We start from the raw sequence: 15,557 nt of genomic DNA on the forward strand, positions 1-15,557 counted from the left end.
CACGCACCTCTTTCGAAAACAAACAAATAAAAAATCTGATGTAATATAAATTAAATTGTAGTGCGATGTTGTAAATTTCTATTGTAGTGTGAAGAGTTGTAGTTCAAAAAGCGTTCAAAAATGTTATTATTAATTTTTAAATATAATTCTTCGTGTAAATTCTTATGTTAATAAATGCAAGTATTAAATAAATAATTATTTTCATTTATTCGTGTGCTGGTAGAAACTTTTCACTAGTTATAAGGCCGGGATGCTCTTTTCAGGAAGTTTGCGTCCGTGACACGATAGCAATAGAAAAACTTTACAATCGGGACGTTTGTTGCGTCCGTCCTTAAAGTCGAGCTGACGTAACGGATGCCGAACGTGATTGTTTAGAAAGATATTCTCAGCTTTGCGATCGTGTGTGTGTGTGTGTGGAGTAATTATTAAAAATTGTGTTTAAAAGGCTCTTTAATTTAATTATTACTGTATATAAAAAAACTATTAGTATGCAATATGTTTGTTCATGCTATATGACTACTACTGCAAAAATTTCACGCGACGATTCCAAGTCAGGCAAGGGTTGAATTTCACCGTAAATAAATATGTAATCACTTTGAGTAGGTAAATATAGTTCATATGGGGGCAGGGGTGGGGGGTGGGGGTGCCGGGGAGCCACGGCGGACATCTTGGATTACGTCACTTCCGGCGGCCATCTTGGATTTGACCTTGGCCTTTGAACCCGGCGGCCATTTTGTTTTTAACCGCCATTTTATTTTCTAGAACATTCAGCCATTTTATTTTCTAGAACATTCAGACATTTCAAGTTTCGTCCGCCGTGGCTCCCCGGCTCCCCCACCCCCACCCCTGCCCCCATATGAACTATATTTACCTACTACTTTGATTGGTTCAAATAAGTTTTAAATCACTCTCGTATTAAACCCTTGTTCTTCTGATTTGTATTTCGTGCATTGTGTATTGCCATTTTCTGCCGCATGTTCTCCAAATCGATCTACAGTGCGAATTTGTTTGTTTCCAGAAATGCTCCGAGGCGGAGGTGTCAAAGATACCGACGTTCGCGCGCACCGAGCCACCGGACACCCAGGTGAGCGAGTGAATTGGTCATCTGATGTTGCAGCTTGTTCACCTGGACAAGCTTGCGGTGAATGTCGGGTGACCACCATGGTCTATTTACGTTTTCCAACGTTCATTTCAGCAGTACTTGGCATGAAAGCAACTACCGTGTGCAGATTTGACCGTTGTAACGGTCTCGCGTTGAGGACGCCAGGATACCAATCACCGAGCCTATAACCAGGGGTGGCTCCAGTGTCAAACTCTCAGGGTCCCGCGACCTCTTTCTTACTTTCATTGTCCTGGTTTGTGTACTTTTCTGCGAAGAATAATGCAAATCAATGGGGAAAAATGAACAATTCAGTTGTAACTAACATGTAATTTAACGCGATGGCCAATACCTTTCGATTTCAATTAACACTTTTGATGATATGATATCAGAAAAAAAAACTTTCAAAGATTTTATTGCCTCTTGCGATTTCAACAGAGTTTATTTCGTTAGCATTTTTTTTCCTTTCAAAAATCTACCCGAGTATAATTTATCAGGAAGTAATATCTACCACACTTCAGCCAAATCAGGAAAACCATAATAGTAATTTAAGATAAAAAGTGGTTTCAATGAATTTAATTTTCACATTTTTCTGGGTAAAGCTCCCCAAATGTCCTTTTTTTCTGGAGGCTATTCCATCCCCCCTCCCATTTTCTCAGGCCTCGGTTAGGCTCCTCTCCATACATTACGTCCCCTCAAAAGTCAATAGCCCAGGGTCCCACAAAGTCTAGGGCCGCCGACGACTTGAACAGTGTTTATATTAGGACACGCGGCATTCAGTTTGTACGACATTGTACTTTGGTCATGGGCCCGTGTAAAATAACGTTAATTTGTAGCTTGGTGTCGATAGTTTTCAGGCCATGACAATTTTTTTATTCAATTAAAAATAAACAATTTTGAAGATACCATCACAATTTTTTTTTTGCGCATGGAGAATTCGTTAAAGTTACTGAATATTTTTTAATGTTACACGTTAAATAATTGTAATAGCATAAAAACTGTTTGGCGTGTTTAGGTTCCTATAGTATCTCACTTTTTTTTTTATGGCAAACTACTTGCGTCAACAACCAAACGTAATTAGTGCAGTCGTTTCTTATAGTTTATTTTGTAATATTTCACATTATTTTGTCATAACACAAAATGGCGCGCATTGTTAGCTACGATGCAGTTCGTTCGCACGGTGTAAGCAAGCGTGTAAGCAATATTGGCTTCATTCTAGTAGTAAATCGAAGTAATAAATAAATGCACATCTGAGACTTTCAAGCAGACGCTTCACCTTGGTTACGCATTTCCGTTTATCGACTTCCGTTCCATAGTCACGAAAGTACTCTACCAAATGCCGTATACCGAGAGCTAAGATATTTACACATCAAATAAATTCAATGCTTAATACTAAATACATTATCTATTTCACACGAGAAACTTTGCTCCAAAATAGGCAACATTATAAATGTTAAATTATATGGAACACACCGAAAAAAAGACAGTGCATGTATGGCAGAAATTGTGCATTGGAAAGAAAGAGTAAATACCTACTGCAGACTAAGGTTGAGACTTGCTATGTCGCTAACCATTTAGGCTGGATTCACAATTGAACAAATAACAGTAACATTAGGTCTTGCGCACGAGTTTTGACCGCCACGTTTCCCAACCTACTTATTCACAATAGCGCATAGGACGGTCGTGCGCATGAGAGCCAAATTAATATATTTTATTCCTGTTACGGACACGTGGCACAACAACCAATGAGAGTAGACTAGGAAGCCATTTTGGCGGGACTGGAGAACTGTTTGTATTTATCAATCATATTGTGGCTAGAAATCGTTGAGATAATGCAATGCTCGGTTGTAATTTCTGCTTTAAAAATTAATGCTAGTAAGACAGTACCAAAATGTTTCAACAAAAAAAAAATGGGTCGTGGTTAGAATGGTTAACTCAAAAATTTTTATAACCCTTATTTATTTATATGTTGAAAAAAAGAACTGCAAACAAATTGCTGGTCAGATGTCACGGGATAATCATTTGGTAGTTGACGTAGTTACTTAAACTGCCAACAGATGTCGGATACATCGCGAAATTTCATTGGCTGAAATCAGCAGTAAGATTTCAATTGTGAACCGACTTCGCACAAGTCGTGCGCACGGCCTGCTCGCTTGTGTTTTCAACGGTGAAGCCAGCCTTAAGGTGGGTTTACGATTGAAAATTAAGAATTAAGAATGAAGACTTAGTCGTGTACTTACCATGTGACTCTATGTAAACTAGTGGAATGGTTTATGATTGTCGTGTGTGAATTTTGACGGGTCGTGTGCGAACCATATGATGACTTAAGACTTAACAGAACTGGTTATATTTTATATGTTTCGTTAAGACTTAAGGGAAGCTACCAGTCACAACAAACCGGAACCTTTTCAGCCGGAAGTTTATGTCTTGGTATTGTACCGAGCGAGGCAGTATTTTTTTTGGTTTAGAATTCGTATATATTTGTAATTTGTAATCATTATCCATTTCGAAAAAATAGATATCCCATTTGTCAATATCCTATTTCAAACCTGCTTCTCCATTACGAACAATGGCCGGCCATGTGTTTTGTGCTGTGATTGGTTGGAATTAACGACTTCTGTGTCAAATCATAAACTGGAAAATGTAGTTTTGACTCGATCGTGTGCTCGATGTTAAAGTTATAATTCTTAAGGAAATCAATCGTAAACCCAGCTTTAGAGCCGCGGTGTGGTGAGCCCCCCCTCACTTGGCCCCGCGCAGGTGACCAACTCGTTGATCTCGCTGCTGCGCTACTACAACTGGAACACCTTCTCCGTCATCACGGACCAGCGGTGGCTGCCGGTGGCGTACGCCCTTCGCGAGAAGGCCCTCAACAACAGCATGGCGGTCAGCCACCTGAAGACGGTCGTCGACAAGCACACCTGCTGCGAGCAGAAGCACGCGTGCTGCCAGAGCGGCTTCTGGTACGAGGTCATTAAAGAAACTCAGAATAGAACGAGAAGTACGTATCACGCGTCCGACGGTCCCGTTAAATCAGTTAAGACATTGTGGCTGCGGCCGTGCTTGGCTTCGTTCCCCCCCCCCCCCTCCCCCCGGTGTCGCCGTGGCTGGTTCAGCTTCGGAGGTGACAAACCGGGATTCGAACCCGGATTTCTTCACGATCGGGGAAACGTGTCTGACTTTTCTCTGGGTGCTTCCGTTTCTCCCGCCGATTCTCCGTTCTTGTCTCTTCCCGCCCCCCCCCCCCCATACTAGTCATCTTTGATGGCCCTGATGTTGATGAGACGGTAGGCCTTCATTCATTCATCCATTCATTCTAGTTCTCCTTCAGTCATGCAAAAAACAGAATGGGAAATTATAACAGCCCAACTACAACGATGTGCAAAAGTAGATCCTGAAAATGTGGTGATGTTAAGGGAGGGTTACAAGTAGTCAGTTTATTAATATCTGCATTCGTTGCCGATAGTGATGTATACGAAGGACAGGGTCACAATTGAGCACCGCCATGGCACCTGTTTTTTTTTTATATATATATAAGGGTAAATCGCGTTCATCTGATTTTACGGTTACGAATTATTTTTTGACGGAATAACAGTAAAACACAGTCAGTGTTTTATTTTGAAAGTGGATTTCGGATCAAATTAAATTTGAAAATTAATTTTTTAACAGAAAATAATTTTTTGTTAAGACACCTATTTTCGGTTTTGGTTGTTATATGATTAGTATTTCCATTCATGTAAACTAAACATTATGCAAATGCACGCAAGGCTGATCAATAGGAAGAAAAGTTGTGTTTTATTTAACATGTTAAAATAGAATTACGTACCAAAATATCCAGCCATCGGAAAGAATGTTCTAAGTTGGGCGTAATTTAGTATTATATAATCGGTGCCAACATTGATTATAACAAAATTATCTGGCATGTCTGGAGCGTCAGAAATAACAACCTTACGGGAACGTGACCAAGCAGATAATCCCTCGTTTAATGCATCTGTCATAAATGGTGATAGCTAAATTGCTACTATTAACAGTCGTTAATAGAAACACTTAACGTGAAATGTAAGAGAAATTATAATTAACATTCAGTAAGGTGGCCCAGTAGTAAGACACACTACTTTAGAACTTGGATTTTAATACTTGTTGGACCTTCTTGATTCTTATTTCAACGGCTTCCCCAAAAAAAAATGCTGTACAAAATTTTGGAGTGCTTCCTTCGTTTTACCATGGCCAATTCCTTCTAATACTTCACGGTTTTTGGTTTGCATTTCCATCTGTGAATAATGTTGCTGTTCACAGCTTAAAACCCATTAGGCTACATCACAGCTAGTTTTAATTTACAGAATAGCTATCATGATGTCCCTTCCATATACTATTACAAAAAATTTTATGCACTTGGAGACATAATAGATCAAGCAACAATGTACAGAAGAACAATATAGTTATGATATAACATCTTGTCAACATTGAGTTAGATTGGAATGAGGTGTGAAATGATAAGTTGGGACAGCGAAAGAACACATTGGTGGGTGAAATGAGAGAACCCCAAGGAAACCCATCAGCTCACAGCAACGTCCGCCACTTCACCCTCTCGTAGAAAATTCGTCCGGAATGAGACCTGATTATGTTTGTGGGAATGATCTGACCACTCAGCCTGTGTGCCACCCCTCCTATTCTGCTCATTAACAAAACTGTGATTTTTAAATAAAGTAACCTGGTTTGGAATGAAAGCTCTACTTGCTCATGTATGCTTTTTTAAAAATATTGCCCCTGTTTGCACGTAAAATGTGATTGAGAGTATGTTTTGCAGAAACCTGTCGCCAAGTCGGTAGAACTTAGTTGAAAACAAAAATAAAAAAGGGAATGAATTTAACACATCATAGTGGGTGATGCAGTAGAAGGTCTTTAATCCAACATATGGTGGTTCGGCAGATACTATAATCTAGCATCGATTGAGCCAGGTCAAATTATTGCACTACCCGAGTTTTTAGTTCCTTCAAAGGTTACTGTTACTGACGGTTTTCATTTCGGTACAGATTCTCGGGTTTTATGGCGTGTTACAGTTCACATTTCCATATTTGGTTGTTCGGTAAAACTATGTCTACGTTCGATTATTTGGCAAATAGCGGTATCAAAAATGCTGGATTAACTGCACCCTACAAGGTCTAAATAAGTAGTTGACTTTGTCACACTCTAGTCGGGAATAAATTCAAATTTTGGATACATGAACCATTTTCTTATGGTACCAGGTAAGTTGATGGAAACTGTTTTATTAGGTTTTAGTACTATACAGTAATTAAAACCTTGTACATAACACTTAATCTTTGAGTTGTCGTAGCATCCATATTAATAATAATTGGCCAGGTATGCAGTATTAAGTATTATAGTGTAAAAAACCTGTTTCAGGACTTAAACATCAGAAATGTCTTAAGTAATGTACACAAAATGCCATTTAGAGGATTGTCATTATGCATGTATTTAGAAAATATATATGGTTCGATAAAATTCTTTGTATTCTTAAGTCAAGTGAAACCAAAGATTTATATTTTTAATGCCATATATACTTGACTCAGAATTTTGTTTAAATAGGAGGGCGTTTCAAAAAGTAAAGATTCAGTGCTGATTACTCAATCAAAAAGTTTTTAATAAATAAAATGTCCATTACAAATTACTTAATAATATATTCCATGGTAGTCGCCATCTTAGTCCAAGCATTAGTTAATTATGGGTACCAGCCATTGTATCCCACAGTCACTTAAGTTTACCACCTGTTGTCAAAACTACATTTCAATTTGAGTTGTGATACCATCGTCGTAGAAGTTTTTTCCTGCAAGACGTTTCTTCAGGTAAAGGTATAAGTGGAAGTCACAGGGTGCTGCATGGCGGATGATCACAAAACTTCCTACTTGAAATTTTCTAGAAGTGCCTTGGTTTGAAGTGCTGTGTGAGGACGAGTATTATCATGATTCAGACAGACTCCACTTGTCAATTTGCTCTTACGTTTGTTTGAATTGCCCGCCTAAGATGCCCCCCTAGTCCCGCAAAATGCACCAGCATTGATTGTGGTGCCGGAAGGCATGGAGTCAAATCAGAATAAAGGAGTGTCTGTCCCAGAAAACATAAGCCATAATTTATTTTATTTTCTTTTTCTGAAATTAAAAGTTTTGAATTCCTTGGCTTTTGGGGAATTCGTATGGTACTTTGAGAGTTGTCACAGACACTTTACTGTATGTTTTCGTGCAAATCTCACAATTTGAGATATTTGTTTGAGTTGCTTCCTCCTTTCTTTGAAGGACACCAGAGCCTATTTATCTGATCTGTAATCTTCATTAACATTGATCCTACGCCCAAAGAAAAAACGAAACCATTTCGTAACATTTTAAGTGTACATAATGTACCCATAGAGGGAATTTTTTTTGTTAATATCCAATGAAGAAAACGTATGACGGAACAGCGGGATTCAGAATTGACGCAGTACTGGTACTCAAACCATACCAATGAGTAGGTGTATATAGTTCGTTCTGGGACACCGGCTCAAGGCGCGGGATTCAGGGATTCGAGGCGGCCATCTTGGATTTCGTCACTTCCGGCGGCCATCTTGGATTTGACCTTTGACCCCGGCGGCCATTTTTTTCTAGAACATTTCGCCATTTAGTTTTTCTAGAATATTTCACTATTTTGTTTTTCTAGAACATTTCACTATTTTGTTTTTCTAGAACATTCCACCATTTTGATTTATGACTTCACAACCGCCATCTTGAAAATCTTTATTTATTATTCGATTTTAATGAAAAATCAAAATTTATAAAAAAATCTTAATAAAATTTTAATTTAAAAACTTGACTTTGTCTTCGATCTCCTCACTCCTGTGTGTTGCACTTTTCGTTACGATGCCATTATCAAGCTCCCCACTCCTACCCATGCATTATAGTCTGCTGGAGGCAGCCATCTTGTTTAGTGGAGACCGCCATCTTGATTTCATCTGATGGATGTCGTCATCGGGTGTAGGTTTCTAAAGTAAGCTATGTTAGTGTAATTAAGGTCGAGTTTATATTTCCTACCAGTGTTGTTATGACCCTAATAGAGCAAAAAAAATCACAAATTATGTTAAAATAAATCACAAAATCCACAGTAATTTTGTTGTTGTGACCACCATTTATTCTTAAAGACATACAATGTATGTAGGGGTGTAAGACTGCAATAGAAAGGGTAGAGGGGCGGGGACAGTTGAACCATTGCACCCTTAGGATGTATCATTCGTAGTTATCAACAGAGATAGTAACATGTGTCGTGCCAGCTATGATAAGATTGTTGAGATGAGTTCTATGCGTGCTGTCAGGAGGCTAGCGGCCAGGAAGAAGCTCTTGCGATGGACGAAGACGAAGAGTCCAGGGAAGACATCGCAGATGTACCTGTGAACACCTCCACTCTGACTGTGGAGGATATTGCTGCTGTGGTGGGGGGATATTAGGTACTTATTCCTCAATTATCGACTTTGGAGCTGTGTGATGCTTGTATAGTTGCGTGGACAGAGTAATTGATGGCTAGTATGGAAAGTACTGCGGAGCGGGGTGTTGTGAAGGGGGTCGGTAACGCCCTCTGAATGGTATTGTGTTGACAAGGGGGAGAAGATGGTGTGAAGGAGTGTGTGTTTTTTTATTAAATAGTGTTAAAAAAATTTATATTTTATTTACTTCGACTTCTTGCCACGACTTAAAAAAAAATACTATTTTCATTTGATATGAAGTGCATCTCGTAACGGCAGTAGGTAATGTCTTTGCTCGTAGCGACAGTAGGTAATGGCTGAGGTGAGTGTTGTAACTGCATCATATACACTAAAGCGATCAGACATTAAGTTGAAACGTAAAATGTTATATGTTGGATGTAAATAGTTTGGCAGTTTGGTTGTTGTTGTTGCTTCCATTTGTTGTATATTTTCAGTTTTTTGTTGCATACTTGCAGTTTTCATTGTATAGTTTCCGTTTTTTGTTTTATAGTTTCCATTTTTTGCTGTATAGTTTCCGTTTTTGTTTTATAGTTTCCGTTTTTGTTTTATAGTTTCCGTTTTTGTTTTATAGTTTCCGTTTTTGTTTTATAGTTTCCGTTTTTGTTTTATAGTTTCCGTTTTTGTTGTATAGTTTCCGTTTTTGCCGTATAGTAGTTTCCGTTTTTGCCGTATAGTAGTTTCCGTTTTTTACTGTATAGTTCAATTTTTGCTATATGGTTTCTGTTTTTGTTGTATAGTTTCGTTTGATGTGTATAGTTTTTATTTTTTTGAGGATTTTAGGTTGTGAAAAGCCCCCAGTTTATTTTAAAAAAATATAATTTTAACCTGCATACTGTTTATTATTTTAACATAACACCTGCATTCCTCAAGGTAATCCTATTTAAATATTTCTCTGAGAAATGAAAATATATACGCAAACATTAAAATATCTGCTTCCATGCAGCTTTTTAAACACATGTACGCAAAAATGGACTTGTTTTGAAAAATAAAATGAAATTATATGCAAACATTAAAATATCTGTTTCCATACAGCTTTTTAAATACTAGTACGCAAACATGTTATTGCTTAGAAGATAAATCAATAAAAATATTGTTTGTGAGTGAGGACTCTGAAAAATTCCTGATCCTGAACGGTGTATAATGGATAAAATAAATTTAATTAACTAAATAATTTAAAAAAAAATTATCATTACTATAACTATTGCATCCGCAACTATGGGATGATTCTTTCGATATATGTTAACATATATCTCAGACTATACAATTAAACATCATAAATGACTGTCTTTAACAAAAAATGGCGGTCTTAAACAAAATGACTGTGAATTTTTTTAAATTGTTGGTATATAAGGCTCATAACAACACTGTTGGGAAATATAAACACACCCCTACCCACATTGTATGTCTTTAAGAATAAATGGTCGTCACAACAACAAAATGACTGTGGATTTTGTGGATTTTGTGATTTATTTTAACATAATTGGTTAATTTTTTGGTCTATTAGGGTCATAACACTGGTAGGAAATATAAACTCGACCTTACATACACTAACGTAGCTTACTTTGGAAACCTACACCCGATGACGACATCCATCAGATAAAATCAAGATGGCGGTCTCCACTAAACAAGATGGCTGCCTCCAGCAGACTATAATGCATGGGTAGGAGTGGGGATCTTGATGATGATGGCATCGTAACGAAAAGTGCAACACACAGGAGTGAGGAGCTCGATGACGAAGTAAAGTTTTTAAATTAAAATTTTATTAAGATTTTTTTATAAATTTTGATTTTTCATTAAAATGGAATACTAAAGGTTTTCAAGATGACCGATGTGAAGTCTAAAATCAAAATGGTGGAATGTTCTAGAAAAACAAAATGGCGGAATGTTCTAGAAAACAAAATGGCCGCCGGGGTCAAAGGTCAAATACAAGATGGCTGCCAGAAGTGACGAAATCCAAGATGGCCGCCGGAAGTGACGAAATCCAAGATGGTCGCCTCGAATCCCTGAATCCCGCGCCATGAGCCGGTGTCCCAGAACAAACTATATACACCTACTCCAATGTATAAATAACGAATTACCGTGAGGTAAAATTTCGTGTTGCCAGAGTGCTCATCAAAACTTTCCCTTTTTCTCCATTCCTGTTGCCTACGATGTATCTTTACTTGCCGAAATTTCGAAATCTCTTTCTGCTAAAAGTTAAATTAACTATATGTATTATTCTGGAAGTTAACTTGATAACATTCTGCATTTAGTTAAATATTGAAACCTTCTGCAGCATTATAAAAAACATTTTCGAACTTACCTAAAAAAAATACTATACCATTTGACTTGCTAAACTACGCATTGAACCTGTAATAAGCATAATTACTTTTTATTTTCGAACAATAAAATTATAAAGTCACAACCAAATTCAATAGTTTCTTGCAGCATTACAAAAACGTCTGCACAAAAAATAATTCATAGAGCTTGGATAGACTCCTTGTGCTACAATTATGAAAAGGTGAGCTATAGCATAAGTGTATCCTAATTCAACAGTAAAATAAATGTCTAATCTTAGTCAATATTAAAAGCTGTTATTTTTTATTATAGTTCGTGATTTAAACCATGAAGGGTAAAAGTTAGTGAAAAAAATTTAAAATTGTAACCTGCATCAAATTTGCAATTTTCTGTACAACTTCCACCAATAAAAAGAAATGTATGATTACTAAATTGTTCTATATATATATATATATAATGTGCTGCAACTTGCCAATATTATCTGGTGGTTTCTTCTTGCAGTTTATATATTTCTTGGCTCAAAAAGTTCTCTTATTGACTTGATGCAGTCAATGCAAGCCTCGCAGCTGTTTGACCACGGAGAGTACATGGTCATCCATGTCGATATGATCTCATATACACCTAAAGAGGCGCTGCGTTATTTGTGGAGTAAGTTTCTTTCTTCAACATAATTTTCTGTCTGTTATCATAGTGATTAACATTTTATCCTTGTAGTCAATGTATTTTCAATCTCATATTCTACTTTACAATAAATCAGGGGCGCAACAACTAAATTTCCAAAGTGGGGTTAATATGCCCTATTGAAGTGGGGGGTCCGGGGGTCCTCCCCCGGGAAAATTTGTATTTCAAGGTGGAAAATGGTGCTATTTAAGCAGTTTTATTATCTAAAAATTGATTACACAGCACTTTCTTTGCCCCCGTTTGCCCCCACTTCAAGGTTTCAGGAGGGGGGGGGGCAAAATACCCTTGCCCCCCCCCTTGTTGATGCGCCCCTGCAATAAATCAATAATTTTTTACAGTAAGGTGAGTTACTCTTAATTACAATTTCATGTAATAAGAATAAGTAATTTTGGATAATATTTGCTTTATAATGGATATTAATTTATTTATGACTACTATTTTTCTGACTTTAGAAAAATTGGTTAGTTATTAGATACTATTTATATATATCATCTTAGGTTTTAATATAGTCTCTTATTGCCTGTTCATCTCATCCCTTCTTGTACCAAACATGCAAAGTAATGTCAAAAGCATGCCTATATTAAATTCAAGATATGATAGTTATGCTCTCCATTAGTTTTATTTTTCCACATAATTTGTTAATTAACCTTTCAAGTTTATACTTGTGCATTTGTTTGATAAATGTTAGATATGGTTTTACCAACTTGAACTTTTAAACATTTATTCACAATTTGCCCTGAAAAATGTTTATTACATTTAGTAGCTCCGATTGCCATTGACCATAGATGCGGACACTATTTATAATAGTGTAACCAATGTTATACTTACAGTTTCCAGACTTTAAAAACTTAAAAAAGTTATTGTTAATGCTCTAGCACTACAAAAATTAAAAAAAAAGTATTTTGATAAAGTATAGTAAATAGTGTTAATTATATCAATCCAGTAGGCAAATTATTATTCATTCTAATCTTCTTACTTAGCAATAGTGGGCAAAAAGAAATATAATGTTAGCATTACTTTTGGTGTTTCCATTATCACCATGATCGTATTATCATTCTTTAAAAAAAGTATATTTTCCTACTATTCAATTAGCAGGTAATTTATAGCTTTAAAGCAATGTAAGAAATGTTTAAAAACCGCACTTAGCCTTAATGTGGTCTGTACATATATGTGCAATCTGTAACTAAAGGACGAGACTGCTTAAACAATTAAAATGATGTGTAAGAGTTGGGAATATAGTTTAGGTTTCAGTTTTTTTTTCCCCCACTGATATAAAAATATAATATGTCACTGCTATAATTCTTGTAATTCACTCAGTAACAGCATTTAGAACATTTCCGTGGGTAAAATAGCTTTTTAATTTTTAAAAGCAGAGTATGAATTATTAATTAATTGAAATAATTGTGTGATTCAATTGACACTTAATTTTTATTCTCTCTAGATCCTGATTTTCTGGTAGCGGACTACAATTGCCTTGCGGATCCAAACTTTTTGAAGCGTGCGAGGTCGCTTCTTGTGGTTGTGTCTTCGCCTCCAGTTCAGAGCTACGAAAACTTCACAAGTAGTGTGCGCCATTACACCACTCAACCGCCTTTCAACTTCCCTCTTCCTCCACTGTTTATCCACAGTAGCTTCCAAAAGGTAAGAGTAATAACAGGTTACAATGGTGTATCTATTTGGCAGGTTACAAAAATGAAACCTGTCATTCATTCTCTTAGAATACATCAAAAGATCTTGCATATTTTAACTCACCTATTAGGTACATAATATTAACATAAATTAAATTTTGTGGTTAACTTGCTAAATTTTTTTTCCAGTTTATTTCTGTTTATGCTGCGTACCTCTATGACTCTGTGAAACTGTATGCAAATACTTTGCATAGCATTCTTTCCAATTACACTGATGAAGAACGGACAGAAGACTTAATCAGGAGTGTCGCAAGAAATGGTACGCTTATTATTGGGACTATGAAAGGTCAAACGTATGAAAGTAAGTTGAACTAAGCTACAAATTTGTTATCATAACCAAATTGTATTTTGTTCTTAGTTATAATGTGTGGAAAAATATTATATTTATGATAGATAACCTTGTAATTTTCGTCCCATCAGGGTAGACTTAAGCGTTAAATAAAAAATGGTCATCCGGGGGGGGGGGGAACTTGCAAATTACCCCCCACCTTCCCGCCCTCCAGACGCCTCTCACCCGATGGCCTTGCAACAGGCTGATTGTAATTGGCGTCCTAGCAATATGGAAAAAAAAATGGGTACAATTTATTGCTGAACCAAGATGTAGTTTTGTTCTTCATTTGACGTGGCCTGGGGTTTCGTTGTTGGGTAGATGTTAGAATTTATTAATGGGCGCCACCGTGCATAGGGGCGCGGACCAGGGGACGTGACGTGACGTGGCCCGTGTGAGGCGTGACTCGTAACCCCCTTGAATCTGCCCGAACCCCCCTTGACACGGCCCGCTCTCAGCGTCGGGCACGCTTCAATCGGTACCGCAGCGGGCTCTTATGGCGTCTCACACGCCGGCAGGCACCCTCACGTGGTCATGGCAACGAGGCGAACACGAGGCAGGCGAAACTGAGGTTTATTACACGCTGCTCGACACACGTCCCTCGTACAGTGTTTACAGTAAGAAATTAAACTGTGACCGGCTTACGGAGATTCGAACCATCTCTACCGAATATTCGCGGTGGTGACAAATTCCTGTAAAATTAATTAATTATGCTTTCGTCCCCCCCCCCCTCCCTCGAGGTAGGCTCCGAGGATGAACGTAAACGATTGAGATTGATTACGGCAGACAGAATCACTTGGCTCAGATATTACCAACGGTGAAGTCCTCGGAGTGCTGGAAGCGTCCTACCTCGGGCGGCGACTGGGGCGAGACATGGCCGCCGAGCTGGTTCGTCAGTACTGTTACGAACGCGAGAGACCGGACCGCGATGCCAGGTTCGGAGCTGGCTGGCAGCCCTGCACGGTCACGTGCGGCTCGCTGACGTAAGGCATGCCACAAGGGTCGTCGCAACCCCCTCCGTCCCCCCTCCGCCCCCCGCGTGACGACCTGCCTCGGCGCCGTTATCTATCGCTGAGCGGCCTTGGGAATTCCGCGTGCCGTGGCGTGAGCGAGCGAAGCTATTCTCGACGCTTCGGGCGTCGGGTCGGCGCGGCATGACGCGACTCGCCCCAACTGCACTCGTCAGTTCTAGAAGGGCGCCATAGACTACTCAAGCAAGGACGCCGGCCTCCGCGGGAGTTCTTGGGGCGACGAGAGTTCGGCGACAGGTTTTTGGCGACAAGAGTTCCGCGGGGTGTACCGCGTGAGTTCCGAGAGGAGTGCGGCCCAGTGAGGAGTGCGGACTGTGGAACTTGACAGACACTGAGCGACTTGAGAATAAACATTTTTAAGTAAGATTATTTATTAGTGATGTAAATATTGGTAATTAATAAAACTGTAATAAAATACATAATTGGGCTATCCTTTACGAACCCACTAGTTCTCCCAAAATTATAAAAATCGTAACAGTACTATCGCGCCAAAACTCTAGTCCCGTTATGCGAACCCGGGGCGTGCCGCTGATATACGCTAATTTAAAACACGAATATTTTCCTCAAAATTACAATACATACAATTAATTAGGCCTTTTTTTTATAATTTCCGTAACAATTACAATTCAAAACCTAAAATATGGAATGAAAATATGGAATGGCCTTCGGCAGTCCGGGTCTGTTGTGGTTCGGGTCCGTTGTAATTGAATGCTATTTAAAGAATAAAACGTCTGATTGTCTATAGTAGCTGAAAAATGAAAGTAACTATCGACTTAAAAGAAAATGTTTACGATACCATTCATTTACTTTGCAGACGTTCGCGGCGCTCACACACGCACTCACGCGCTCACATGAATCGCCGGCGGTGTGTTCAAAATGCCATAAGGAGAGCTATCTGGAGTGATGTCATTATCAGGCTCAGATGGGTGTAGACCCGGACATCAGTTTT

General features: G+C 38.3%; 1 protein-coding gene across 5 annotated transcripts in view; it reads left to right on the forward strand.

The window, feature by feature from the left end:
• The window catches only part of LOC134533032 (receptor-type guanylate cyclase Gyc76C-like), a 319,162-nt gene that overhangs the window by 279,029 nt on the left and 24,576 nt on the right, over window positions 1-15,557 (forward strand). For all 5 annotated transcript variants that reach the window (XM_063370183.1, XM_063370184.1, XM_063370182.1 and 2 more), the window contains 5 exons: window positions 1,019-1,084; window positions 3,860-4,100; window positions 11,382-11,528; window positions 13,003-13,202; window positions 13,379-13,550. In XM_063370183.1, the coding sequence (XP_063226253.1) occupies window positions 1,019-1,084; window positions 3,860-4,100; window positions 11,382-11,528; window positions 13,003-13,202; window positions 13,379-13,550 (826 nt within the window). The remainder of the gene's footprint in view (window positions 1-1,018; window positions 1,085-3,859; window positions 4,101-11,381; window positions 11,529-13,002; window positions 13,203-13,378; window positions 13,551-15,557) is intronic.

Source organism: Bacillus rossius, chromosome 6, assembly GCF_032445375.1.
Source record: "Bacillus rossius redtenbacheri isolate Brsri chromosome 6, Brsri_v3, whole genome shotgun sequence".
NCBI classification, from domain to species: domain Eukaryota; kingdom Metazoa; phylum Arthropoda; class Insecta; order Phasmatodea; family Bacillidae; genus Bacillus; species Bacillus rossius.